At 52.9% G+C, this 27,752-nt stretch overlaps 1 protein-coding gene across 5 annotated transcripts; it reads left to right on the forward strand.

Moving 5' to 3' along the window:
* Positions 1-27,744, forward strand: NHSL3 (NHS like 3; the record flags this gene model as incomplete). Of its 5 annotated transcripts, none has more annotated exons than XM_081145758.1 (7): positions 1-235; positions 21,083-21,253; positions 21,337-21,392; positions 21,676-21,799; positions 22,590-22,706; positions 22,797-25,352; positions 25,751-27,744. In XM_081145758.1, 7 exons carry the CDS (start codon positions 1-3, stop codon positions 25,771-25,773), a joined length of 3,282 nt encoding a protein of 1,093 aa, XP_081001884.1. In that variant the 3' UTR covers positions 25,774-27,744. The 5 variants fall into 5 exon arrangements, with proteins under 5 accessions (XP_081001884.1, XP_081001885.1, XP_081001886.1 ...); XM_081145759.1 differs by lacking the exon at positions 1-235 and adding an exon at positions 9,501-9,715; XM_081145760.1 differs by lacking the exon at positions 1-235 and adding an exon at positions 19,006-19,113.
* Positions 27,745-27,752: the final 8 nt, after the last annotated feature.

Below are 27,752 nucleotides of genomic sequence, written 5' to 3' on the forward strand. Positions count from 1 at the left end.
ATGGCCGCCCGCGCGCCCCCCGCCGCACCTGCGGCCGACGAGCCGGGGGGCCCCGGCGGCCCCCCGCGCAGGAAGAAGTCCCGCTCGGGCGCGTCCGGCCTCCGCCGCGCCTTCAACTGGCTGCGGGGCAAGCGGCGCAAGAAGAAGGCGGCGGGGGCCGAGGGCGCCGAACCGGCCGCCCCCCGGGCCAAGAAAGCGGACGACAAGGCCAGGAGGGCCAAGGGCAAAGGCCGAGGTAAGGCGCCGGGCACCTGGGCTGGGCGCCCCACGGCGCCCAGGTTGCGGCCAGGGTGTCTCCGCTGGGGGTCCGCGGCTGTTGGAGGCGGGTGAGCCCGTGGGCGCTGGTGCTGAGGCAGAGAAGGGCCCAGGGCTCAGCCCAGGCAGCCCTATTCTGCGCCGCCCCGCAGCATTTCCTAGACTCAGCCTTGCCCCACTCTAAAGGGGGGCGGGGCGGGGGGCTGGAGGACCCTCGGCCGGGGCAAGGATCCTTGGCTTAATCACCAAGTTCTGGCAGTGTGGCTCTTGGTTCGCTGAGGCAATCCCCCATCCCCCAGGCTCACCCGGGTTCTGCCCTCTGCTGAGTCAGGGGGTCAGAGATTGATTCTGGCCTGGGGCCAATAGGAGAGGCTAGTGGCCCTGTGGCTTTGGTGGGGTTCCCTCTGGGTCTGGAAGGTCAACTGCACTCAAAAAATGTTTCAGCTGGCTAGGTGGGTTTCCAGCTCCACAAAGGACCCATCATGGAGCATATGCTTTAGGTTCTTAAAAGCTAACAGTGTTAGCTGTTCCCACCTGATCCCTCTTACCACTCACCTGGGTCAAGCCACAAACATCTACCTTTGGGGGGGGGGTGCGCTCATGGATGTGCACCAATCACCCCTCCCCTTCACTCCTCCCAGCCCTGCTAGAAACATGCCTGTGTTGGATGTGTGCTTACAGATGGGGGAAACCGAGGCCCAAGTTAATTGAGAGGCTATACCTGGGCTGGGGTGGGTACTTAAAATACAACAGCTAATTTCTGCCTCTGGACTCCCTGTGGCTTGATGGATGGCAGCCCGGTGGGGGGCTGACCTGGCCCATCCCAGCTGGGGTCACTTTTCTTTTGGCCACTTGCATGGTTCTTCCCTCATTTCCTCCTATGTTTTTGTCCGTCATTTGAGGGAGAGGGCATGAGTCTCTGTAAGAGGGTGGGGCTCCCCTGGGGCTTGCCATGCTCCGAAGTCTACCTTTACCTCCATTCTGCTGCTGCGCTGGAGGTGAGGAAATGGCGGTGTGTGTGGCCCATCCCATTTTGCCTGTTTTTACCCTCCCAGTGTCCTTTAACCATCTCCTCCGGAGGAGAATTAAAGGAACACTTTAGGGATCAGGAAGAGGGTGAAAAGCCTCTTGTGTGATTGCATCCGGCCTGATCTTCCTTTTGGATGTGGGCCCTGCTCCCCTGGAGCCCAGCCACAAATAGAAGTCAGGGTGCTGGGCCTAGGATGGCTGGGATAGGTTCTGAGTAAGGGTTTCGTGAGGAATGTTTCCAAATGCTCTGCAGCGCCAACAGGACCTGGGGTTTGTTTCAGGGCTGCCCCACTGAGATTCAGTCTGAAGTCATCCCTGTCTAATTCAAGTGGGCATGAATCAGAGTTGCAACAGGATGGATTGTGGTCAAACTATCAGGATTGGAGATAGGGTAGTGGTGAATCCCATGGCAATGGGCCCTTTTCAGGGAGACCAGCCTGGAGGCAGAGGCTGGAAAAGCTGACCTGTAGGTCCCTGCTCCAAAAGCCTGGGTTAGAGGTCATTGGGTTAGTGGCCAGGCCTCCCCCTGACTTGTGTTTTGGTATCAGGTAGCACTGGGTTTTCCAGGCAGCAGGTCAGTCTGATTTGAAACCACGTGCAGGAAACACCTCCCCTGCCCCCTGGCTGTTGTTTCCACAGGTCTGGGGGTGGCCCCAGGTACAACTGGAAGAAGTCCTGCTCCTTTTTGCTCCAACCTCCTATTATTCCAATTGTTTCCTTGTTACTTGCCTGGCTCTATTTCTTTTCTGTTTATTAAGAGAGATAAATCTGATCTCACTAATCTCCACTGGCACCACTGGTTCGGAAGGGGAAACACAAAGAAGGCTTAACTCTTTCTGGAGAAAATATTCAAATAGAGATTGGAGGAGAGGGGGAGGAGGGATACACAGAAAATTCCTGGGAGGTTGGCTTTTGCTGGGAAGACCATTATCTCCCCTATGGCATTCTCTGAAGCAAGGAGCCAGAGATGCAGGTCTTGGCTCCCCTAATCTGAGTCCCCTACAATAAAATGGGAAGACTGAGTTTGGAATAGAATTTTGATCACCTGTCTTCCAGAATCTCCTTGCTCCCCTCACTGGCCTGCACAGACTTATGAAGAAAAGAGAGGAAATCTGACATTTATTGATTATTCTGAATGTGCCAGGACGCCTATATCTATTATCTATTTTGAGCCCATTTGCAGATGAAAAAATTGAGGCTCAGGGACAGTGAGTGTGAGTGATTTGCCTTAACCAGTGATTTTCAATTGGTATGCTGCAAGAGTTTTTAAAACATGCAATACCTGACTATTTAGTCAGGGGCACTGACCTCTTTTCCCTTAGATTGTCAAATAAAAAAATGACGACAGCCCTGGCTGGTGTGGCTCTGCTGGTTGGGTGTTGTCCTGTCCTGTGCACTGAGGGGTTGCCATTTCTATTCCTGGTAGTTGCGGGGCTTGATCTCTGGTGGGGGGCATGGCTCTCACAGTGATGTTCCCCCCCCCTTTCCTTTCTCTATCTAAAAATCAATAGAAATATTTTAAAAAGACAAAAAAACAAAAACAAAAACAAGGACAGCCAACACAACAATGGCCGTCCCATGTGAATGAATCAGAACTATACCTATTGTTTTTTGTCAGATAGGCAAAACATATTTTTTGGTGTGCTGCAGAATTTTAGTAATTAGTTTATGTGTGCCATGAGATAAAACAAGTTGAAAATCACTGGCCTGAATTGGGATTTGAACTCAAATCATCTGCCTCCCAAACTGGTACTGTTTTCATAACACTCCCAAGGACATGGGCCAGTGGGTAAGGCTTAAAGATCTCAATCAACCCATTCTACAGATGGCAAAAGGCCCAGAGAGAAATGAGGGAACTTGATAGAGCTGGAAGAGTATCAGAGTCAGGCGAGTGAGAGTTCTAATTCTGGTTCAGCTGCTAGCAAGCCCCATGACAAGCAACTTCTCTATGGCCTCACTGATTTCATTACTGTCTCAGGAAGGAGGGGACATTGCCTTGATGGGTCTGTGACCTTTCTATCTCTCCAAGATTCTCACAAGAGAGGATGTGAAGATTATGTGAAAGTGAAGTCACCATAGAAATGCAAGAGATTGCTATTATTGTGTTTATAAGTTTAATCACCTGTGATCTAACGACCCAGTCTGGAAGGAATGGGCTCTGAGGCCCAGTGGACAACTCTGCTACCTTCGTCTGCTCCCCTCAGGCCATGAGATGTGAGACACTGCAGGTTATCAACCCCTCCAAGGCTCAGTTTCCTTATCTGTAAAATAGAGATAATAAATCCTGGCTTTACAAGGGCTGTTTCAAGGATCAAATTAGATAACAGACATGCAAGTGCTTTGTGAACTGTGGAGCATGGTCCAGACAGTAGCAGGTTTCTGTGGTCATGATGCTGAGGACTTGTTTATTAGCTAAGTTCATCCTGATCCATGTTTGGAAAACAACTCACTTGCAAAACAAGTGTGGTAATGATGATTATTGAGGGGAGGATCCACAGAAGGTGGTCTTACCTTTGTCCAACAGGAGGATGCAGGCATAAGAAAAGGTAAACAGGAATCCATATTTTCCAGAAATACCATCTGGTCTCTAGACAAGTGTGGGGAGGAAGTATTTCTGGGCCGGATGCCAGGACTGGAGCTCAGTAATCAGGGGAGGCTTTCTGGAGGAGGTGAGCAGGGTGTAGAAGACGGGCAGGGTGCTGGCGAATTTGAAGAAGAGAGGTAACATGAAGGTTTTATGTGCCGGATCCTGGCCAGGCATTTTCATGAATGTTTCCCCTGTCCTCAAAACAACCTGGGAGCCTGGCCCGCGTGGCTCAGAGGTTGAGCATCAACCTATAATCCAAGAGATCGCGGTTTGATTCCTGGTCAGGGCACGTGCCTGTGTTGCGGGCTCGATCCCTGGCAGCATGCAGGAGGCAGCCGATCAGTGGCTCTCATCATTAATGTTTCTATCTCTCTCTCCCTTCCTCTTTTTGAAATCAATAAATAAAATATTAAAACAACCACCACCTGGAAGATAGGCATTTATTACCACTTATAGGTGAGGGAGGAAAAGTAAGTTGATCAAGGAGGGAAGTAAGTTGATCAAGGTCACTTGGCTTCATTCATTTGAAAATACATATTCTTTACTATATAGTGTTAAGCACTGTTCAGAGTAATGTGAATACCTGGGCCAAGTCAGGCCAAGACACCTACATGGAAGTGATGTTCACAGCACGGCAGTGACAGAAGCACTCAGTCTGCTACCAGATGCCACACTCTCCTAACAAAGCGATATGACGTTGGATGTGTTTCTGACTCTGCAGAGGAGTAACCATCGTAGCATCTTAGATAGGACCAGCTTTGGGGAGAGGAGTTTGTATCCCTCCTGAAGGTTTCTCTTGGGGAGTGGGCAGTGGCTGGGGGTGGGAGTGTGAATGACCCCTATATTAATAGTGAGAATTCAGGAGCCATCCTGCCAGGCCCAGCACATTTAACCTGAGGAACTCTGGCCACTCAGGGAAAACTGTCCGTGGCATGGGGTTGTGGGAAGACTCCTGAGCTTGAGTTCTGCTCTATTGTATGACCTGGAGCAAGTCCTGCCCCTCTGAGCCAGACATGCCCTGTCTTGACCAAGATAGGGTTTTATGGCCTCTGAGATCCTATCTAGTTCTAGAATTCTCTGGGTTTGAGAATGGGCTGAAGGAGCAAGCTGGTAGCATCTGGGGGTATGGAGGTGGGAACTATGTCCAGGAAAAGAGCCTACCTTTGGCTCTCTTCATGGACAAGTCATGGCACCTCGTGGCCTGGATGTCATAGGGAGGTGGATGAGGAGAGTGCAGTGTAATAATGCCACATCTCCCTGTTGAGGAAGAGGCCTGTGTATCATCCAGTGGGGGAGTGACTTCCATATAGGAGTCTGGGTTCGTCTCCTCCAGGCCCCTGTGAAGGGATAGGCATTGTCAGCCTTGGGTCCAGATGGGAGAGGGAGCCTCACTAGTGTATTTCACAAATACTTATTAAGTATTTAATATTAGGTATAAGTACCTACTATGTGCCACTGTCTTGGGGATGAATGAGAGAAAAGGTCCCAGTCCTCATGAACCTGTTTGAGGGGAGCAGGAATCAGGGTCAAAGAGGCAACTAAGGATAAAAAATGTGACAAAAGAGGGAGTACAGTGATCCCAGAGGGAGGTCAGGGATGGCTTCCCTGAGGAGGTGACTTGTGAACTAAAATGGAAGGATGAAGAGAAGCTGAGGTTGAGGAATTTGCAGTGCTGGAATCAGCAAGGCACCTGCTGGGGCCTGGGACTTGTGAGGTATATAAATCATACCTTACTGTTCTGAACACCCTGAGGGCAGCAGCTGGGTTGACTGTCATTTCCCTCTATCCAGCACAGGGCCTGGCACTAAGTGGCTTTGGGTAATAGGTAGGTGATCTGATACGGGCTCCTAGTGCATGGGCACCTCCAGATCTTAGACGCTCAGAATTGATGGCCAAAGATGTCACAGGGAGCCCTCATGGCATATACAGGTGGGCAGCTGAGGCCCAGAGGAGGAAGTGATTTGCTCAAGGTCATAGAGACAGCCAGCATTAGAGGCTGAACAGGAGCCCACACCTGCTAGGTTTGCCTCAGCTTTGCTACTCCTGTATTGAGACTTCAAATGGAAAATCCCATCCCAGAGAGGCGCCTCTAGCAGGGGTGGGATGAGATGAGCAGGAAGCTGAGGCCAAGAAAGCCGCCATTCCCTCCCCTACCTCTGACACCTTCAGGGGCCGGGGTGGTTCCAGCTGCCTCTCCCTCTTTGTGGAGGCCCTGAATCTGCATCTGTGGCACACATCCCAGCATTCTCCTGGAAATCCCCTCAGGCTGGGGGCCCCTCCACCCACTATTCTCTGACTTTCTTGCCCCTGAAGCAGGGTTGCCAGCAAGGTTTGCTGAACAGGGGTGGCTAAATCCTGTGGCCAGAAAAATCTACACTCTGTTTTCATCAGAGGGCCAAGAGGGAGCCTCCCTTCACCACCTGCCCCTTGGAAATCCCCTTCTCCCCAAACCCTGAAAGCTGTCTCAGCTGCTCCTGGCCTGTCACATGCTGCTGAAAACTAATGAGAAGAGGCATTGTCTATTATGTGGGCCAGAGTGAACGGGGTGGGTGGGGAGGGCAGGTATATACACTTCTGCCTTCCATCTGGAGACCCCATGGCCTCCTCTAGCCCTTTGGCTGACTTGGGGAAGGAAGCAGGTAGGAACATTCCTTGGGCAGGAGGGGAAAATCTCTGTCCACTTCCCCAATTATTACATTCCACTGTACTTTATGTTCTTGTGCCCACTGTCCTCAGAGGTCGGTTCATCAAAGTCTATCAGCTTCACTTACAGGGTGCCTGGCTCTGTGCTTGGCATAATGTGCTGTAGAATTTTAGTAATTAGTTTATGTGTACCATGAGATGAAAAAGATTGAAAATCATTTGCAAAGGGTTTAAACCTCAAATCTTCTGACAAAGTGCATGATTCCCAGGAGCCTACTGGTAGGGTCTGCTCCAAGTAGGGCCTCCAGTCTGCTTAGGACACCCTCTCCTCTAAGCCTTTAGCTAGGCTAGGCCTTCACCACCATTCTCTAAGAGGTCATGAGGCACCCACGCTCAGTGTTGTGTTTCCAGGAGTTCTGGTGCATACACCTTCCATGCTACTTACTTCTTCCCACCAGTCCTACCCCAAGCTCTCCCAAGCTCATGGCTATGGGCAGTACTCTTCCTCTAGGACCCTAGAGCAAGCTCAGCCTTAGTAGTGAAAGTATGTAAGACTGGGAGAGTTCCCTGGACTCTCCTCCCCACGCCTCTTCACCTCCACCAGTACTTAAGTGCCATCATCACCACCTCCATTAGTATGCAAGCCCCACCATCTGCACCTCCCCCAGTTTCTGTTCAACATGTATGGCACGCCTCCTGTGTGCCAGACACTATGCTGAGCCTAGGGATACTAAGAGAAGTGAGCCCATCACTGCCCTTGAGGAATTTGTTTTCTGGCTGAGACAACTGCTGGGGAGTATTGAGCTATGATCAGGTCTGTATCAGCAGGCAGCACTAATGCCTGTGGGAGCACGGAGAACTGAACTGGGGGAGGAGGGCATGCAAGGAAAACTTCATGGAGGAGTAGACTGTGGAGCAGGCCTTGAGGATAACAAGGAATCTTCCAGACAAAGGTGGAAGAGGAAGGAGCATGTTTGAAGGTCTGGAGGTGTGTACTGGGGAGTGGCAAGCAATTTTGTGTAGTTGGAGTTCTGAGACCCAGAGGGGTGTGGCTGGAGGTGCAGTTGAACTGGTGGGTGGGGGCAGCTCCTGTATGGCCTCCTGTGAAAGCCAAGGCACCTGCTACACAGACGTCCTTCAGTGCTCTTTGCATATCTGTCCTCACTCAATTCATGTTGAGGGATTTGTATTTTACCCTTAAGTGTTTTCTCTGCTCCCCCCACACCACCACCTTTCCCCTTATGGGCCTCAGTTTCCCCATCTGTAAGTTAAGAGAATTGGGCTCACAGATCTCTGAGGCTTCTTCCAACTTTGACACTAGGACCCTCTTCTCTGTACAAAGCAAGAAGCCTTGTGCACACAGCTTGGTATACAGTGTGTGCTCAGTGCATATTTTCTGGATGGATGAATAAAATACAGCCCCACAGAGATTGCACTGTTGTCAGCCTCAGACTCTTAGCAAGAGATGGGCAGCAGGGAGGGTGGGGGAGAACAGCTTTGACTCTCTCATTTTGCAGAGATGGGGTGTTCTGGACCCACTGGGCATAAGAGGCAGCATGGTGTAGTGGAGGGATTTGCCCAGGTGGCAGAAAGGATGAGCCATGTGGGGATAAGAACTGAGGGCTCTGGACTCCCGGCCCAGCATTCTCTGCTACACCATGCTGCCCCTCGTTGGAGAGACAGGGCAGAGTGATGGTAAAGGAGAATTATTTTCTAGGCTGTGGAGCTCTGGGAAGGTCCTTGGGTGCTTGTGAGGACACAGAGTCAAGCGCAGCCAGGCAGCCTGGAAGGCTTTCAGAAGAGGTGAAGTTTGGCCTGGGGTTGAAAAACAAAGACTTGTATAAGGGGAGATGCACGAGGGCACACAGCTCCAGTACACAGACATGGGTAGTTTCACGTGTCTACCTACTATACTCTCCCTCACTTAAACTTACACACACAAATGTAGATATGGGCATACACTCAATGGTACAGTCATACCGATACACAAAAGCACAGGCAATTACACAATGTATAGATAAACGTATTTACACTTACATGCGCACAGGCAGTTTGTTACCCACTCAGATACATAAAACCAATGATATCCAGCCACCTTGAGAGAGACAGTCACAATTACATAGGCAGATACGCAAAAATACACATCCAGACATTTGAAGACAGACTCTGTGATGGGGATATGGGCACACAGTCACACACACTTGATTACATAGAGAGGAAACCATATATTCAGAGTCACATATATACACAGGTACACAACTAGATAACCACATTCAAGCACACAGCTACAAATGCCCAATTACATGCCCTTCGGGGTCATACGGGGCATAGATAAACTGGAGGAGTGGTAGCACTGAGCAGTGTGCATTGGAGTTAGTCTGGGTTTGAGTCCTAGCTCTGTAGCATAATGCTGTTTGACTTTGGACTAGTCAGTTGACTTCATGGAACCTCAATTTCTCCATCTGTAAAATGGGGATGACAAAAATACCTACCTTACATAATTATTTTGTGGATGAATGAAGTAATGCATGAAAGTGGTTATGTAGTGCCTGGCACATTGTACACACTATATAAAAGGGTACTACTATTATTTTGAACACCATTACTACAGAAATACAGCCATATCGATATATTTGTACACACAGGCACAGAGACAGGAGTACACACACAGACACGTGACACGGTGTAGTGTTTAATGGGCCTCAACAGCAGGAGGGCTCCAGAACCCGCCTGTCTGGAGCCTGGTTCCTAGTTATCTCCATTCCACTGCAGTCCTCAGATTGGCGGCCCCTGGGCTGGGAGAGCAAGCTACCTGCCCGCCTCACCTGGACAGGCCCTGCGTTTCCCGGAGCTCTCAGGGCGGGGCGGCTCAGCTGGTCTCCCAGGTCCTGGGGGGCGGAGCCTATGGGACGCGCGCCAGGCCCCACCCCTCCGCCTGCCCGCCCCTGGCCCGGCCATTGGCCACAGAGCCTGGGGGCGTGGCCGAGCTGGGGCTGGGGGCGCCTGCGGTGGCCGCCTGCTCGTCTCTCTGCCTGTCTCCCGGGGCTGCGGGCCCGCGGCCCGGCTGGTTGAGCTGCGCTTGGGTTCCCGCGCTGGCTCCTGCGCCCGCCATGGGCAACTCACACCACAAGAGGAAGGCCCCCAGCGGCCCGCGGGCCCGCAGCTTCTGGCGGTTCGGGCGGTCGGCGAAGCGTCCGGCAGGTAGGGGCCAGGGGGTGGGGGCGGGGCAGGCGGGGAGGAGGGTCTCCTTGCTGCAGCAGCCGCCAGGGCTGCTGCCCCCTCCCGGGGCTTAGCGGGTGTGAGTGTGGGTGGGGGGCCGAGTATTCCCCGCATAGACCCGACTCCTCACATGCACATAGAGACACATGTACACATGAATACCTATGGGCAGGCATATGTACATATTCACAATTTGTAGTCACACACAACACCCACTCAGATGTATGGACATACAGACACAAAATCACATACACATTTACACCCACACCATCGCTGTAGGACGCACAGATCCTGAGATACAGGCACATATACCTATGCACACGATTTACACAGCCACACGAACTGTATCACATCACAGATTCAGACACAGTCGTACACACATTAGTCATGTAGGTACAGTTCAACGTATTAGGCACACAGATGTACTCACAGGTTCAGAACTGCACAACCAACCAGACTCACTCAGGATTAAAGACAGATCCTAAGGCACATACACAAACACACACACACACACACACACACACACACACCACTTTGTTTCTCAGGCTTCAGCCCCCAACAGGCTGAAAGTTTGCAGGAGGGAGGGGAGACAAAGGTGAAGGGGAGAAGCAGGAAACCAGGGGCTGGAGGCTCAGGGCCACCTCCATCTGGCGTGATCGGGAGTCAGACTGGTTCTCTGGGCTCCCTCTCCACCCCCACTCGTGCCTCTGCAGCCTTTCTGTAACACCCACTCCCCCCCCCTGCGGTCCCCATCGTCGCTGCCGCATCTCCCCCCTTTCAGTGCAGCCACCGAGCTGGAACACAGCCTTTCCCAGTGTGCTGCCGGATCCATCCATGGGTCACATTCCAGCCTGCAAGGGGCGGGGGGAATGGGGAAGGCCTCCCATCCCAGAGCTGGGAGACGAGGTTCCTGGTTTCCCCCAGGGGGGGAAGCAGTTCAGGGTAGCTCTCAGAATCCCAAGAGGTGCTGGAGGAGGGACTGTCCAGGGTGCCTAGTTCCCCTACCTGGTGAATCCAGAGATGGGGCAGTGGATTCAAACCTCTTCTGCCCCCCCCCCCCCCCCCCCGAGAAGATAAGAGGTCTCTAACAGTCACCTGTCAGCTGCTCTTTGGGAGTAAGAGAATCCTGGAGAGGGTGGGGGGGCCTCCCTCTGCTGTGGTGGGAGAATCCACCCATAGCTTCCCAGGATGGCCCACATTCCTAGAAAATTCTGAACTGAGCCTGATGATCTCATCCCTCTGTGCAGGGGGCCCTGAAAAGAGCCTGGGCTGAGAATTTGGGTGTATGGGTTCTCAATGTGGCTCTGGTATGGGCTCTGGTGACCTTGAGCAGATTGCTTTCACTTCTCTGGACCTACCTAACTCCTATGGTGGGGGATGTCTATCTTTGAAATTAAGGGGGCTTAGCTTAGGTGATTTCTTGGGACCCTTACAGTGTGGCAAGCCATTTCATGGATGAAGAGACTGAAGTCTAGAGAGGGTGGGCTTGTCCAAGGTCATTTGCCTGTTGTGGTTTGAAGACTAATCATGATAATCAAAATAACAGTAGGAAAAGGGTTAAATTCTGGTAGGCTCTCTGAGGACTTCTCAGAAGGTGGGTTGATGAGAGACTCCAGGATTTTCTAGTAGACTCCCTGTCCCAGCAATCCTGAAATCCAGGCTCTGCCCACCTGTCTCTTCTTTGAGATCTGCACTGAGGGGGTGGGTCTGGGTCTGGGTCTGGGTCTGGGTCTGGGGCTCTTCATCTGCCTTCCCATGGCCACTTTAAACTGATGGTTTCCTGAGAACCAACTGTGGGTCCAGACTTGTGACCATTTGTGGTGGGGAGAGAGAGATTAAGAGGGCTGTGTTTACAGTCTCCTGCCCGCTGGCCCTGAAGGAAGAGGCCAGAGGGTTCTAGCAGCCCTTGTGCTCTTTGAGTTCCTGCTGTAGCTCAAAAGTCAACCAGGCTTCAGGGTGTTCCTACAAAACCAATGCAATGTCAAGGCAACACAGAAGTAAGTATGGGGGCTGGGGAATATTCTAGGTCATATATCAAAATGCTTTTGGGTTGGGGTCAGTTTTAGAAAACTAGGGAGATGGTCTTAATTTGGTCTTTGGGGTAAATGCAGGGTTGGAATTAGTACTGAATTGTTGATTAAATAAGAGATACATTTTATCTCTGGGATACCGTTGTGAGCAAAGGCATGGAGTTGAGACTGAGCATGGAAGTTGGAGAGAAAAAATAGTTGAGGCTCTTTGTGCCTGGGAGAAGTTCCATTGTGAATGCAAACTTCAGTCCCTTTGGTTTTACTTGTGCTGAGGATTCTAAGGCCTCCCTGGCCTCAGCCTCTACGATCACAGGTCCAGGTTTGGGACTGGGATTTGAGTACGTATCTATTTGATCAGTCTGTGAGAGGATGAGGGAAAGAAGGCAAGGCAAGCAGAAAAGGCTGGAGTCTAAAGGCCACAGGGAGCCAATGAAGGTGTTTGAGCAAGGGAGGAGCCTATGAAAGTGGTGTGTTAGGAAGATGGCTCTGGGTGCGGGCAAGTGCAAGGCAGAACAGGTTGTCGGGTGGGGTGGTGAGAGTGGAACCTCAGAGTGTAGTCAGGAGGCTGTTGCAGTAATCCAGGGAAGAGGTGATGAGGTGAGGGTTAGGGACAGGGTGGGGGCTGTGGGAGTAGAGAGGAGTGGCAGTTGCAGAGATACTGCGGAGGAGGTGACAGAAGTGCTAGGACCTGGGATTAATCAGGTGTTGGGAGTAAGGGCTAGAGAGGGCTGAGAAGGCTGTGTGCTTGAGGCTGCTTGGCTGAGGGATAGTAGCAGAGATAAAAATGAGGTCCTATGCTAAATCCTTAACGTCAGTTCATCTGTCTTCCAACAGTCTTACAAGCTGGAAGCTATTATTCTCCCCATTTTACAGATGAGGAAGCTGGAGCTCAGAGAAGTGAAGTCATTTGCCCAAGGCCACTCAGCAAGGACATGGCTGAAACATGATTCAAACCCAAGCCTGTCAGAGTCCAAAACCTGTGCTTTTAATCTGGTTAGAGATAGATGGGTTTCCTCTTATGATTGAGGGGCCTGCTAGTCATCTGGCAAAAGAAAGCCTGAGGCCCTAGGACTCTGCAGAACACAAGTGGAAGGAGCTCTGTGAGGGAAAGGATGGGATTAAGGACTAAGCATGGAAGCCCCTAAGGCTCAGAGAGGGAGCAAGTGCAAAGTGTGAGGGAAAACGAGATTCCAGAAAGGGCTCCTCCCATGGATCAAAGGACCTTGGACCTTGGAGAAGAGTGAGAGTGAGGGTAGAGGGGAGATGCCTCCTCACTGGTGTAAAGACGCTGTAACCTGCTGGGACCCAACCCACCCCTTGTTTCCCCAGGCCACTGGGTACTTGGTCCTGGACAGTTTATGGGATTGGTGGGGGAATGGAATTGAGAGCCCAGGGAGCTCCCCCTTTCCCACTGCCCTCCCTTGCCCATGCATTGTCCTGCCAGGTTTCCACATGGCTCTTCTCTTGGTAGGGTTGATCATTCCTATCTTGCAGATGAGGAGATTGAAGGAATGACCAAGTCTTTGGTGGAGTCAGACCACCTGTAATTCTTTTCTTCCCTGCCCCTGCCTCTGGACCAGGAGCACCAGGGGTCTTTGGTAGGTCCCACAGACCCCCCTCTGCCCAGCTTCTCCCTGTTGTGACCCAGGGAGAAGTATGTCTGAACTTGCATATGGGAGCCCTGGGCTTCCTTCTTTGTTCTGAGGGGTCTGAGATAAGCTGAATCCCCTTGCTGCCCCAGGCGCTGACTCAAAGTGAGGGACCACTGTCTTCCTTCTAGGAGCAGAGTCATACATACTACCCTCCCACTGCACAGATGGAGAAACCAAGGCCCAGGAAAGCGCAGTGCCTAGCTCAGGATCATGCTGCAATTATGGGGCAGTGAGAGTTCAGACCTAGGACTCCTGACTCCCAGAGCAGGGGGATATCTGGTCTGAGCTCAAATTCCCTTCCTTCCCAAACTAGGGGGTCAGGTCTGCCAGATAGAGCTAAGTTACTGAGATCCTGATAGGGAGCTTATGTTAAGTGTCCCTTATCAGACCTTATCTTAATGGTCCTTAACTCCACTTGAGATTTGAAGAGAGCTCTGGAGGTGGGTGGAAGAGGCAGTATGAGAACCTGATTTGTCAGCCAGTCAGAGGGCTCACATCCTGATTCGGCCTTTACTGGCTTTGTGACCTTGTACAAGTCACTGATCCTCGGGGAATACCTCTGTATGAGGAGGGGGATTGAGTGAGACCATGTGGGTCTCAATTAATTGGCACTCTATAACTGCTAGTTTTAAGTGGAGAGGTATAGGGGCCTGAGAGGGCCCTTTACCCCACACTCTGAGAGGCAGAGCTTCCCTTGAATGAAATTTTGTGTTTACACTTGGTTGCATGGCTTTAACTTTCCCAGGCACTATGCTAAGTGGGTTAGTCCCACTTTACAGACGAGGAGACTGAGGTCCAGGGAGACTGGTTCATTTGTCTAAGGCCTGGAATGCATACCTGACTCCCAGCCTTTTCCTCTCCTGATTTCATATATAGACCTCTCCAGCATTTATATGGGGATAATCATGCCTTGAAGGAACAAAGGAAAGGGCTTTGGAAAGTCAGAATTGCTCCTGGCCCAAAGAGATTATTATATCATTGTTGGGAGCAGATACCGACCCGGAAACTCATTATGACATTTATTAATATTATTGTAGCTAATTCTTCCCTGCACTACTGCCATTCCCCTAGGCGCCTGTGGGATGGGATCTTCCCCTCCCTGTTGGGGCACTCCCTGCCCCCCAATATTTACCTTAGAACCGGCCTGTCAGCTCTGCCCCTGCTGGGTGGGGCTTCCCACTGAGGGAAGGAAGGAGGGGGATTCCCCTTCTGCAGAGGTAGAGTGCAGAGCTCCCCCTCTTTGGGCAGGGACCCAGGCTGCAGCCCCCGACGTCTTAACTCCTTCAGACTTAGGACTGCTAATGCCTTTGGAGGGAGACCTAGATTCGAATGTGGGCTGGGCCACTTCCTGGTTGGGTGACCTTGAGCAAGTCACTTTCCCTGGTGCCTCCTCTTGCTCATTTGTAAAAAAGGAATGTCACAGGTACTTTTCAGGTTTCTTGTTGGGCGTTGTACAAAACTGTAGAAGAGAAAGTGTTTTGGGAATTGTAGAAGTGCCTCCGCCTGAAAGGTTTTGTTAATGTCGTTTCTTTTGTCTTGCCTCTAAGAGAATAAACTTTACATACGCTCTGGGTTCTGTTCCCATGGGAAGGCCTGGCCCTGTGGGCCTTGGTTTGACTGTTGGTACAGCCAGGGGTTGAGACGTAGAGCCTCTGAACACCCTTGAATCCTGGCTCCTGGGCTGGCCAGCGGCACAGTCAGAATGTGGAGGGGGTGAGTGGAGGGGGGACAAGGTCAGGCCTGGAGGGTTCCAGCTCCTGAGCAAGGCCACCTGGGCAGCTGTGCCCGCCCCCCTCATTCCTCTCCCCTGAGTCAGGCCTGCCTGGCTGTGGGCGTGCCACCACCCCCGCCCCTTGCTCTGGAATGGGGCAGGTTGAGGCCTCACCCCAAAGAGGATGTTGCCAGGACAGTGAGAACACATGCACACAATGTGGGTGTGGCCTTGAGGGCTGGGGCTCCCCTCCTCCCCCTCATTCTTCCCTGTTTCCAGGTTCAGGAAAGCCCCAGAGTAGTGGGTAAATGCATCTACCTTCATGTACACACAACCCCCTGGCAGGGCCCTGTGTGAGTCTGTAGTCCAGCTCCTTTATGAAGAGGACTTGGACTAGGGTGGCTTGTGTGTGCTTTGTGGATGTGGTCCTGAGAGCACCCACCTATGGATTGGTCCAGTGGACATTTTGGAGGTGTATGCCCGTGCACCTCTGCTGGCAGACCAGATCTAAGCTCAGGAACTTGCATGTGTACTTCCTGGTGTGCCCTGTGTGTTGGGGGGGGCTTGGTGGGGAGCAAGGTATCCTCTCAGATCCAGGAAGCCTCCCTCCTTCAAGCAGGTGGAGGAGGAGGGGAGGCTTAGGTTCTACCTCTGGACTCCTAGAGCAGAAGATCCTGGGACATGGACTCTTAAGTGTGCCCTTGGCAAAGGTCCTTCCACTCTCTGGGCCTGGATTTCTTGGTGAGGTACCTGCTCCCCACCTGAGATTTGGGGTGCTAAGCTCCGCCCCTAATAAGCCATAGGTGTGTAGACCTGTGTCTGGGATAGCTCAGAGAGGCCTCAGGCTCTGGCCAAGCTGTGGGAGGGTGAAGGGAGAGGTGTTGCTGGGGCAACCAGGCATTATCAAGAGTGAGAGCCTTGGATCTGGCTGGGGAATTTGCAGCTGTGGCCCTGACTCTCAGGTCTGGGCCTGGGACCTTGATGAACTGATGTGCCCCCATCCCTGACTTAGTAGGAGCTCAGCCTTTGATTTCCTTGGTTAGGGGGAAGCTGAGGATCACTGTGTCCTACATGGTTAAAGGCTCCAGTTTTGGAGCCAGCCAGAGCTTGGGAAGTTACCTAGCTTTCTGAGCCTCACAGGTTCATGATCAGTTAGCAGGAGAGTATCTTCGAGTACCTGCCTTGAAGGGCTGTTGTAAGATCCATGAGGGCAGAGACTGTTTTCCTTCCACCAGCACCTGGCATGGTGCCTGGCATGAATTAATCACCCTGCAAGTGTTGGTCTACTGCTCTTTTCTGGTCGAGTAGGACTAGTAAGAGGTGTGGAAGGGTCTGGCCTAAGAGAGGGAAGAGGGAAGTATATGGTCAAGAAACCTCGAATTTATGGGGATGGAGTCCCTTAGTTTTTCTGCAGAGGGGAGATCAAGTTTGTAGCTGACACAGAGGACAGAGCATTGGCTTTTGGATTCAAGTTGTTCTTGGTGCAAAAGCTACCTTTCCATGTACCAGCTTTATAATACTTGCCCTCTCTGGTCTCCATTTCTGCATTAAAAATGGGGATTAAAGTGCCAACTTCTTAGGATTGTTTAGATTTCAATGATTTGTGGATATAAACTATACAGCTCCAGTTTGTTTTCCAGAGAGCAAGGACTCAGCCATCTGCTTGAGTGGTTTCTGAGAGGTGGGGCAGCAAAGGGAGAAGGGGCTACAGAGGGGTCTTGCAGCATGGGAGCCACTGTGAATTCTTAGATCCCTAGGGACTCAGTGAGAGGGGTGCTATGCGAGAGGGATGTCCTCAGGCAATTTAGGGGGGGGTGCATCACTTTATAGTTCACAGACTTTCTCTTCTACGGTCTTAACTACACCTTTTGGAGTTGCTAGGGGGATTGATCTTTTTAATTTTTTTAAATATGTTTTTATTGACTTCAGAGAGAGAGGAAGGGAGAGGAGGGATAGAGAGATAGAAACATCGATGAGAGAGAAACATTGGTCAGCTACCTCCTGCACACCTTCCGGGGATCGAGCCCACAACGTGGGCTTGTACCCTCACCAGGAATCGAACCTGGGACTTCTTGGTTCATGGGTTGATGCTCAACCTGTGAGCCACAGCAGCCTGGCAAGGGATGGATCTCTTTTAACACAGTCATTACCCAACTTAACCTTCATTTTTACTATCCAACCTTCATTTTTACTGACCAGCCTCTTGGGGCTCTGGATAAAATTCAGGCTCTGCCAAGACCTGTGGGGCACTACCAGTTCTGGCTCCCGCCTCCTCTCACTTCTCACCTCCTGCCATTCTCTCCCTGGCTCACCATGTTCCAGCCACACTGGCTTGTGTTCTGGGAAACCCACCACTCCTGCCTCAGGGCCTTTATACTTGCTGATGCCCCTGTCTAGAAGGCTCTGTACTTTTGCTGCCTGGCTCCTTGTTGTTTTTGTTTTTTCATTATTTATTTATTTTTTTAGCAAAGTTGAATCTTGATCTTAGTTTATATAAATGGATTGACAGGACACTACACGCTTAGAAGAAGGAGTTCAGCCATAGTTGGGAAGTTTTCTTCACTAGTCACAATTTCTAGGCTTTGATCTTTTTCTCCAACACAGTTGAATATCTACAATGCAGGTTTAGGATTTGGTGCCCACTCCCATCCTTCTCATTCTTTAGGTCTCAGTTCGATGACCTTTCCTTGGGAAGGCTTTTCTTGATGCCCCCTAAGGTCACCCCTTCCTGTCACAGCTCCTCAGTCTTCACTTTCCAAAATTATATTGTTAGTTTACCCCATTCATGTATTCATCAAATATTTACTGAGCTCACGGTATGTACCAGGTGCGGATTTAGGCACTGGTAAACAAGGTGTTTTCCATCAGGAATAGCCCCCAGTACTAGCTTAATAAATATTTGCTGATTGAATGGATATAATAACTTTATAAAGAGGAGTTATTGGCCTTGTTTCTATATGAGGTCATAGCTTGTGTGTGATGGAGCTGGATTTGAACCTGGACCTGACTTCCCTCCAACTACCGCATCCCTTACTACCCTCACCTATGAGTTGTTTCTTGGCCAATTCTGTTCTCCCTGCCTGGTGATTCAGCAGAGTCACTGAGTCACAGAGTGAGGCCAATGGGAAGAATCTTGGGCTGGAGGAGCAGGAGTTCTGCACTGAAGGCCTGCCTCTGCTGTGTGATCTTAGAGAGTTCACAGTGCTGCTCTGGGCTGCTGCTGTCACATTACCAAATGGGAAGAAAGTCCTTTGGAAAGTATGCAGCTGCACATACACATGAGGGTTACCACCAACCAATGTGATGCCACTCTGGGCATCTCCCGGCTTCCTAGTGTCCTGGGCCTGTTCCCACTTCTGCAGGGGCCTTCATCAGTGGCCTTGCCAACCCCTCAGGCGCCATCCCCATAGCAGTTCTGGTCTGCCTGGCTGCTCCATGCTCTGAACTCCTTCCCCAGGGAATTACCATCACTGGCCAGGAGGGCCTGGTGTGGGCGCCATGCCAAGTCTAGTGGCTCTTCTGCCTACCATCTGGCAGCTGGCAGCCCTGCCTTAGCTTTGGCCCCTGTCTGTTTAGAAAAGGACTTGGGAACAGGGTTAGTGGTCTGCCCCTGCAGTTGAGTCTCTTCAGCCCCCCTAGCCATACTGTTCGCCAGAGCCGAGCACCCACAAGCTCAGGCCATCAGGTTCCCTGCGAGTCTGAGAGGGTTCCGTCCCCCGTACTCCCCTTGAGGGGCGGGGTCGGCTGAGGGGTGGAGCCGGCGCAGGTGGGAGGAGGACCTGGAGCCCAGCCCCTCCCCCGCCTGGCTCCGCGCTCTGCAGCTGGGCGGGCTGGCGGACCCGCATCCCTCAGTGCTGGGCTGTGGTGCCGGCGTGGCCTGGCGGTCCGGAGCGGTCGGGATCGGGGTGGTCTGAGTGGCGCCCGCAGTCATGGTGGTGTTCCTGGGCCGCCACCTCCCGGCGCTCCTCGGGCTCTTTAAGAAGAAGGGTGAGTGGGTGTGGCTGGGGGGGGGGGGAGAGGAGTGCTCCCCGACACCTCCATTTGCCAGACCCTGATGTAGAATGGGGGGATCAAGGCTGGGGAAGGGGAATGGATGGGGCATGGGGGCCAGTAATGAGGCCAGACTCTCCTGCCCGCGGCCGTGCCTTTGTCGGGCCTCTTTGCTGCTGCCTTTGTCTGGGCTCTGCCTGTGTTTGGGAGGGTGGATCCAGGTGTCTGACCTTGAAGCCTGCAGCCCGAGGGCGGGACTGCCTCCCTGCAGGGGTACCCATGATTTACTGGGGACATCCCAATACCTCAGTTCCTGACGGAAGGGCACCCCCTCCCGGGTCAGTGTGTCTGGGAGGAAGGAATGTGGGGAGCAGAGGGGAAAACAGTACCACTGGAAGTTGGGGAGCATGATCAATGAAATTCTGTTTAGAAGCTTGGGGGTGAAGTTTCGGAAGGAGCGACCTATGCCCACTTACTTGTCATAGGAACTGGGCTTTTAGGCCTGGATTAAGACATGGAGACCAGAGTTTATTGGATTTTGGGGGGCTAGAGGATCCCCAGTTTGAGTGTGACCCAGGAATCCCCTCTGGGGACCAGGAATTTATTCCTGGAGTTTAGTCTGACTCTGATTTGTTGGGTGACCTTAAACAAGACCTATCCTCTTTGACCCTGTTTCCCGATTTTATACATTGGAGATTGGGATTAGGTGAAAAGATCACTGAGAGACCCGGCTCTGACCTTGTGGGATTCCTGGAGATTCCCTAAGGCAGGAGCTGGCTGTTGAAGAACGGGCTGGGGGAGGAAAGTGCAGGTGTCTGAACTAAAGACCCTGAACCTTGGGTGTGGCCCTTTAAAGGGCTGTTTTGTTCCTGCTGCTCTACAGGGTGCTGCCAGGGTCACATGACCTTTCCAGCGCTTTTGCTTATGTTGTGGGTCCATTTAAAGGGGGGCTGGGGCTGCAAAGTGCTGACACAGCCCCCCCATTCCCAGGATTAGGTGACCAACTTCCCAGTGGGCGGGGCCTGTAACAAGATCTTTTGTAATGGATCTCTGGCTTCTCTGTAGGGGGGGCCTCCAGGAGAGGGGGATACCTGGGACTGTTCTTTCAAGAGAGGCTGGAACTTCCTTTTCTAGGGGTATAGGGGCCTGGGTCTCTCTTCTCCCATACCCTGCGTATTCTTCCACTAAAGGACAACCACATGGGTGAGTAGGGGACCCAAGAGGCCATATGCCTGGTTTGTCCCTTCCTGCTAAGAGTTCTTGGTAATCTAGTTATAAATCCTGCTGGCCCCCACCTCTTCCTAGTGTCCCATGGTCTCTCCTTCCTGGACCTGGGCCAGGGTGTGTATGAAAAGGGTGTTTTGTTGTTTTTTGTTTTTCCTATAAAGTAGAGCTTGAGGTCTGGAGATCAGAGAAATGTATTTGCTATAGGCTGTATGTATGCTCGGTGTCTTGCATAGGGCCCTGAGTGACATGTGGATATGCACTTGTGTGTGTGTTTGGATATTGTTTGTATATGTGTAGAATGGGGACTGTGGGTGTTGTGTGTATACGTGGGGACTGGATGTGCTCTGTGGGGGCCCCTGTGTATAATGTGTGTACACAGATGTATTTATATTTTGGTGCTTTGTTTATATACACACTGAAGCCTGTGGGTGTTATGTGGGAACACAATGGGCCTGTGTGCCCTGGCTGTGGTGCCCTGCGGGGCCCTTTCTGTGGTGTGGGTACTCAGATCTATGTACACTTGGGTGTAGTTTCTGTATGCACATGGGGCTGTGTGTGTATTGAGTACATACCCCAGAATTGTGGGTTGTGTCTACAGATTTGCAGAAGTGGGTGCTGCATGTATGTGCAGGGCCCTTGTGCAGTCTGGGCACTGTGAGTGCCCTTGTGGTGGTGCCTGTGCACCCTGAGGGCCCAGATGCCTTCAGACCTCACTTCTCTTCCTCTTCCATCCCACCAGGCTCAGCCAAGGCTGAGAGTGACAAACGTCTAAGTGTAGGGCCCGGCCAGGGGCCCGGGTCTGTAGTGGATGAGCACCAGGACAATGTCTTCTTCCCCAGTGGGCGACCGCCTCACTTGGAAGAGCTGCACACGCAGGCCCAGGAGGGGCTCCGTTCCCTACAGCACCAAGGTAACCTTCCCCTCCCCTCCAGTGCTACTCTTGGCTCCCAGGATGAGAGGCCTAGCCCAACACACCTTTATGGTATCTTCCAGAAAAACAGAAACTGAACAAGGGTGGCTGGGACCATGGAGACACCCAGAGCCTCCAGGTGAGCCCTGCCCCCAGCTCAGCCTGACTCTACTTTTCCCTTCTTGCTCTACCTCTGGCAGTTATATCTCTGAACCCTTCTGGATCTCAGTTTCCTTCCTGTATCATGAAGGGCTAGACTAGATGACCCCTGAAGGCTTATCCAGCTGCTGTCTGCTCAGTGCTAGGTATGCTGAGGGCAAACTGGATCAGAAGTTCCTAGGGGGAGCTCTAACGAGGCAACAGTAAACCCCACCCAGGCCTCTGGGTTGGTCTTGGGCCTGATCTCCTTTTTCCCTCAACAGTCCTCCAGGACAGGGCCAGATGAAGACAGCATCTCCTTCTGCAGCCAGACCACATCCTACACGGTTGAGAGCTCCACAGCAGAGGATGCTCTCTCCATTCGCACGGAGATGATCCAGCGCAAAGGTGTCTGCTCACCAGCAGGATTCTTGGACAGGGAGGTGGGGTGGGTGGGTACCATCTGGGTCCCAGCACCTGCAGCTTCCCCCTTTCCTCCTAATCTAGTGTTTCTCAAGGCTCTGATTCAGTGAATTCAGGAAACACTACCCTGTGTGCTCTTGGAGAGTCATGATGCACATTAATTGCAAAGCAGGACAGTTAAGAGTCAAGAACCCTGGGTTTGAGCCTGATATTGCTACTTACCAGCTGTGTGACCTTGGGCCAACCCTTAACCTCTGTTAGAGCTTCTGATGTTCTATAAAAATGAAGACAAGAGCCCTAGCAGGTTTGGCTCAGTCATTAGAGCGTCGGCCCTCAGACTGAAGGGTCCCGGGTTCAATTCTGTCCAAGGGCAATGGTAGGCAACCAATTGATGTGTCTCTCTCACATTGATGTTCCTCTCTCTCTCTTCCCTCCCTCCCCACCCTTTCCACTCTGTCTGAAAAGCAATGGGAAAAATATCCTTGAGTGAGGATTAAAAAAAAAAAAGAAGAGTACTTACATTATTGGAATGAATGCCAAGTATTTAGCATGCTAACACATAATAAGTGTTCACTAAATGGAAATTGCCGTTACTGACCTAGTAAACGGTAAAGCCTTCTAGAAAAGAAGCATCTAGCATTTAGCTTTGCCCATGTTTATTTGACTCTGGAAATCTGTTTTTGCAGAGTTCTTACTGATATTCTACAAACGTACTGCTCTGCAGAATATCCTGAGACCTGCTCTAATGGTTTCTCTCCCCTGTACTGGCCCCCAGGCTCCACCTTCCGGCCCCATGACTCATTTCCCAAATCATCCGGGAAGTCAGGGCGGCGGCGGCGGGAACGGCGGAGCACAGTGCTGGGACTGCCACAACACGTGCAGAAGGAACTCGGTGAGCCCTGGATTAGGGGGGCAGTGGTGGTAGGTGGGGAGCCCTGGCCAATCCCTTTGCTGACTCCCAAGTCCTTCCTGTCCATTCCAGGCTTGCGGAATGAGCATGAGGCACCAGGTACTCCTCGGCCTCCTGGTCCACGGGATGCTGTACGAATCCCCACAGTGGATGGCCGCCCGGCGAGTCTGGCCTCAGGAGCTGGAGTCCGGGTGTCCCTGCAGGCGCTGGAGGCAGAGGCAGAGGCTGGGGCCAAGGCAGAGGCCATGCTGCAGCGCCACATCGACCGCATCTACCGAGATGACACCTTCATTGGCCGGTCCACAGGAGCTCAACCCCCGCCCATTCCCCGGCCTATGTCCCTAGCAGTGCCCGGACTGACAGGAGGGGCAGGGCCTCCAGAGCCTCTGAGCCCGGCCATGTCCATCTCGCCCCAGGCCACCTACTTGTCAAAACTGATCCCACATGCTGTGCTGCCACCCACAGTGGATGTGGTGGCCCTGGGCCGCTGCAGCCTGCGCACACTGAGCCGCTGCAGCCTGCTTTCGGCCAGCCCGGCCTCTGTCCGCTCACTGGGCCGCTTCTCCTCGGCCTCCAGCCCACAGCCCCGCAGCCGCCACCCTTCCTCCTCCAGTGACACCTGGAGCCACTCTCAGTCCTCTGAGACCATTGTGTCTGATGGCTCCACCCTATCCTCTAAGGGTGGCTCTGAGGGCCGTCCAGAGGGCTCTGTAGCTAGCAATAGTGTGGCACCCCCTCCCCAGGGGGGCAGCGGGAGGGGCTCTCCCAGTGGGGGCAGCACTGCTGAGGCCTCGGACACTGTCAGTATTCGGAGCAGTGGGCAGTTGTCCAGCCGGAGTGTGTCCCTACGTAAGCTGAAGCGTCCCCCCCCACCTCCCCGGCGGACCTACTCGCTTCGTCAGCGGGGCTCAGCAGCCCCTGATGGGCCCTTGGGGTTGCCTCCCAAGCCAGAGCGGAAGCAGCAGCCACAGCTGCCTCGGCCGCCCACTACTGGTGGGTCAGAAGGGACAGGGACAGCACCCTGTCCGTCCAACTCAGCAGGCAGCTGGGTGCCTGGCTTGTCTCCAGGTGGCTCCCGGCGCCCCCCACGCTCCCCAGAACGGACGCTCTCACCCTCCAGTGGGTACTCGAGCCAAAGTGGTACCCCTACCCTCCCTCCAAAGGGTCTAGCAGGCGCCCCTGCTTCCCCAGGCAAGGTCCAACCCCCTAAACCAGAGCGTGTCACTTCCCTCCGATCTCCTGGGGCCTCTGTCTCCTCCTCCCTCACATCTCTGTGTTCCTCCTTCTCTGACCCAGCCCCCTCAGACCGCTCTGGTCCACAGATATCGACCCCCCTTGGTGACAGGTTTGTTATACCTCCTCACCCCAAGGTGCTTGCCCCCTTCTCGCCACCTCCCTCTAAGCCCAAGACTCCTAACCAAGCTGCCCCTGCTCTGGCTGCCCCCGCCCTGGTCCCTGGGCCTGCCTCTACCACTGGTGTCAGTCCTGAGTCTCCTCCCACCCCTCAGACATCCCTGACTCCACCACAGGAATCTCCCATTGCCTCCAAAGGCCAGTCACCCCCACCATCCCCACCCCCATCTTATCATCCACCCCCACCACCCACTAAGAAGCTGGGGGTGGTTGAGGAGGCCCCACCTGCCCCAGAGACTGCTGAGGAGCCCCTCCAGGATCCCAGCTGGCCCCCACCGCCACCCCCTGCACCTGAGGAGCAGGACCTGTCCATGGCTGACTTCCCCCCACCAGAGGAGGCCTTTTTCTCTGTAGCTGGCCCTGAGCCTGCAGGCCCTTCAGACCCTCCAGCCCCTGTCAACTCCCTGGCTGCTTCACCCTCAGCTACTGTCTCGTCTCAGAGCCAGCCCCATGGCACCCCAGATCCTCCAGCTCCACCAGCCCCCCCTGCTGGTTCTGTCACAGGGCTGGCCAAGCTCCCTCGGAAGGAACCAGTGGGCTGCAGCAAGGGCAATGGGGCTCCCAGGGAGGATGCCAGTGCACCCCTGGTCACACCCTCACTCCTGCAGATGGTTCGACTACGTTCTGTGGGTGCTGCCACAGTGGCTCCAACTCCAGCATTGGGGCCATCAGCCCCCCAGAAGCCACTACGAAGGGCCCTGTCAGGGCGGGCCAGCCCAGCACCTGCCGCCTCCCCAGGGCTCCATGCTGCCGTCCGACTCAAGGCCTCCAGTCTGGCTGCCAGTGAGGGTCCTGTGAATGCCCAGCCCAATGGGCCACCTGAGGCAGAGCCACGGTCTCCCCAGTCCCCTGCCTCTACGGCCAGCTTTATCTTCTCCAAGGGCACTAAGAAGTTGCAGTTGGAGCGGCCTGTGTCCCCTGAGAACCAGGCTGACCTCCAGCGGAATCTGGTGGCTGAACTTCGGAGCATCTCAGAGCAGCGGCCACCCCAGGCCTCAAAGAAGCCACCTAAGGCTCCTCCACCTGTGGCCCGCAAGCCCTCTGTGGGAGTGCCCTCACCCACATCCCCCAGCTTCCCTCGGGCTGAGCCCCTTACTGCTCCTCCAACCAATGGGCTCCCTCATGCCGAGGGCAGGACTAAGGGGGAGCCGGCCGAGAATGGAGGCATCGTTCAGCTGGTGGGCCCAGAGGAGAAGCTGGGTTCACCTGGCTCAGGTACAGTGAGCAGCGGTGGTATGTGGGTCCTGTTGCTGGTGATAGGACTAGATATCTAAGTCTCACCATTTGGGATTGCTCCTGGATCTTCAACACTAGGTCTCAGGATGCCTGGAAAGGGTGAATTCACCCTTGAGCTACAGTAGTGTGTGGGGCTTTGGAGTCAGAACTACTGGGTTTGAATTCCAACTTTGCCACTTTATCTACCCATCCTGGCCTCAAGCTCTTCACTGACAAGTGTGGCCAATGGTGTCAGAGATAGTGTTTGTAAAATGTTTAGTGCAGTGCTGCTAGCGTGCTCAGTAAATCGAAGGGGGAGAGGGAGGTAAGAATGTGCCTTGGGCTTTGTCTAGAGCCAACTGCAGAGGACCTTATTGAGTCTCCCTTTTTTCCCACAGACCCACAGAAAGAGCTGATCTGACCACCAGGCACCTCACTGGCACTGCTGACCCATCCCAGGAATACAATCTCAGGGACCTGAGCAGCTCCAAGGATGAGAGGATACGGCAGACACTTAACCTAATAGAGAGGATGCCTGCAGCCTTAACCTCCACGGCCTTCAATGTTTATGCAAGCCTGGTGTTGACCCTGTCCTCCAAGTCATCCAGCTCTCATGCCTTTTCCCGAATGGAGTCACCTCTGGCGGCTGCCACTTCTGTCTTGGCCTTAGCCTCATCTTGAAGGAGGTAGCTGGTGGGAGTGGGTGGCTGTGTCCCATGCTGGCCCTGAGGCCAAAGTTGGGAGAACACCTCACTTGTTTGTCTCATTTTTTTTCATGTCCAAATCATAAAATTACTGTAGTCCAGAATCAAAGCACTTTTGAAAAGAGACTGCATGTCCATCCTCCAGGGCCCATGAAGCCACATTCCAAGGGCCTGTTTACATGGCAGCAGCATCGGTTCCCAGTAGCTGGCCCATAAATGGGACCATCCCTTCCCTCCCATCCAGTTTGCTCCTTTCTTAGTTCTTGGAGGTGGGCAAGTCATTGTATTCCCCCAGGCTGGAGGCAGGAGCAAGGCTGTGGGGTTCCAAAGCACAAAAGGTGCAGAAGGGTTAGCCTTCCTGTGCCTCAACTTACCACCAACCACCCTCCTGCCTTCCAGTTACGCTAGGTGCTCCATGCAGGGAACAAGAAGTGGGAGACTGCCAGGGCCCAAATGGGTGGGGAAAGAAAGAGCCAGAGAGGAGGTCCACAGGCTTTGTCGTCAGAGAGCAGAACAGAATAGGGAGTCATCTTGGGGGGCACTTGGCAATGCCAAGCATCTGTTCCTTGTTTCACCTGATCAGGTTGGAGTGGGCAGGCACAGCACTTCAAAGACTGGCAAAGCTGGGGGATTTGGCAGGGGGAAACCTTATTTGGGCAGTGGGCCCAGCCCCCGCTCTACAGATTTCATCCTTGACCTTTCTTTCCTCGCCTTGGTTCACGTCCTCTGTGCAGCTGCTTTCGGCACAGGTGGTTCCACTGGGGGGGAGCTCACACTGAGTGACAAGGATGGGAAGCCAAAGGTGCATTCTATTCCAGACTCTTCCATAGTCAATGGAGGGGGCCACTCAGTGCTCCAAGGGAGCAGGCTAGGGGTTACCCCAATATCAGTCTCTGCTACTGATCTCTCCTCCAGGAATTTTAATGACCTTTGTTTTCGGCCTGTGCCACCTAGATAGGTAAGCTCGCCTCCCCACTGGCCTCTATGGCTCCACAGTGATCCAGGCTTGAGTCTGGCAAGGAACCGTGCCATTAGCTATTTCTCTTCCACTAGAACAAGAGGGCAACGGGATGTGGTACGAGAGAGCCCAGGTTTCTCTGGCCCTCTCTCACAGCTTCCTCCCTGTAGCTGTAAACCAATGCTCTTCCCTAGCCATTTCGGTAATGAAGAGCTGCTGCTGGGTATGTGTTGTGCCTGCCCAGGGAGTTGGGGAAAGATGGTCAGTAAGCATTGCTCTGCTTAGAGCTCAAAACCCCCAGGAATCAGGACCAGGCCAAAGCCTCCATGAAACCAGGTCCTGGCAGTACCCTTGGAGCTGCTGGAGGTGGGAGGGAGCCCAAATTCTGTCTCTTTCCCTCTCCTCTCCTCTCAATGTTACTCAAGCTCCTTTTCCTGTTAGAATCTTCTGAGTTTATTTCCCCACTGGGTGGGACAGAGCACGGAGAAGGATCTAGAAGCAACCCTTTTTTGTCCTCTGGGGTAAATGAGCTTTATCTAGTGCAAGTGGAGAGACCAAAAGCCTCTGATTTTTAATTTCCATAAGAATGTTAGAGAAGTATATATATATATTTCTTTAAATTTTTGAGTCTTTGATATGTCTGTACAATCCATTCCCTCTGCCCTGAAGCCTGAATGAAACACATGAAAAAGCTGTGTTTCAAAGGTGTTAATTAAATGATTAAAACTTGGCTGTGGC

The sequence above is a fragment of the Miniopterus schreibersii genome (genome assembly GCF_964146895.1).
Source record: "Miniopterus schreibersii genome assembly, chromosome: 8".
Lineage (NCBI taxonomy): Eukaryota > Metazoa > Chordata > Mammalia > Chiroptera > Miniopteridae > Miniopterus > Miniopterus schreibersii.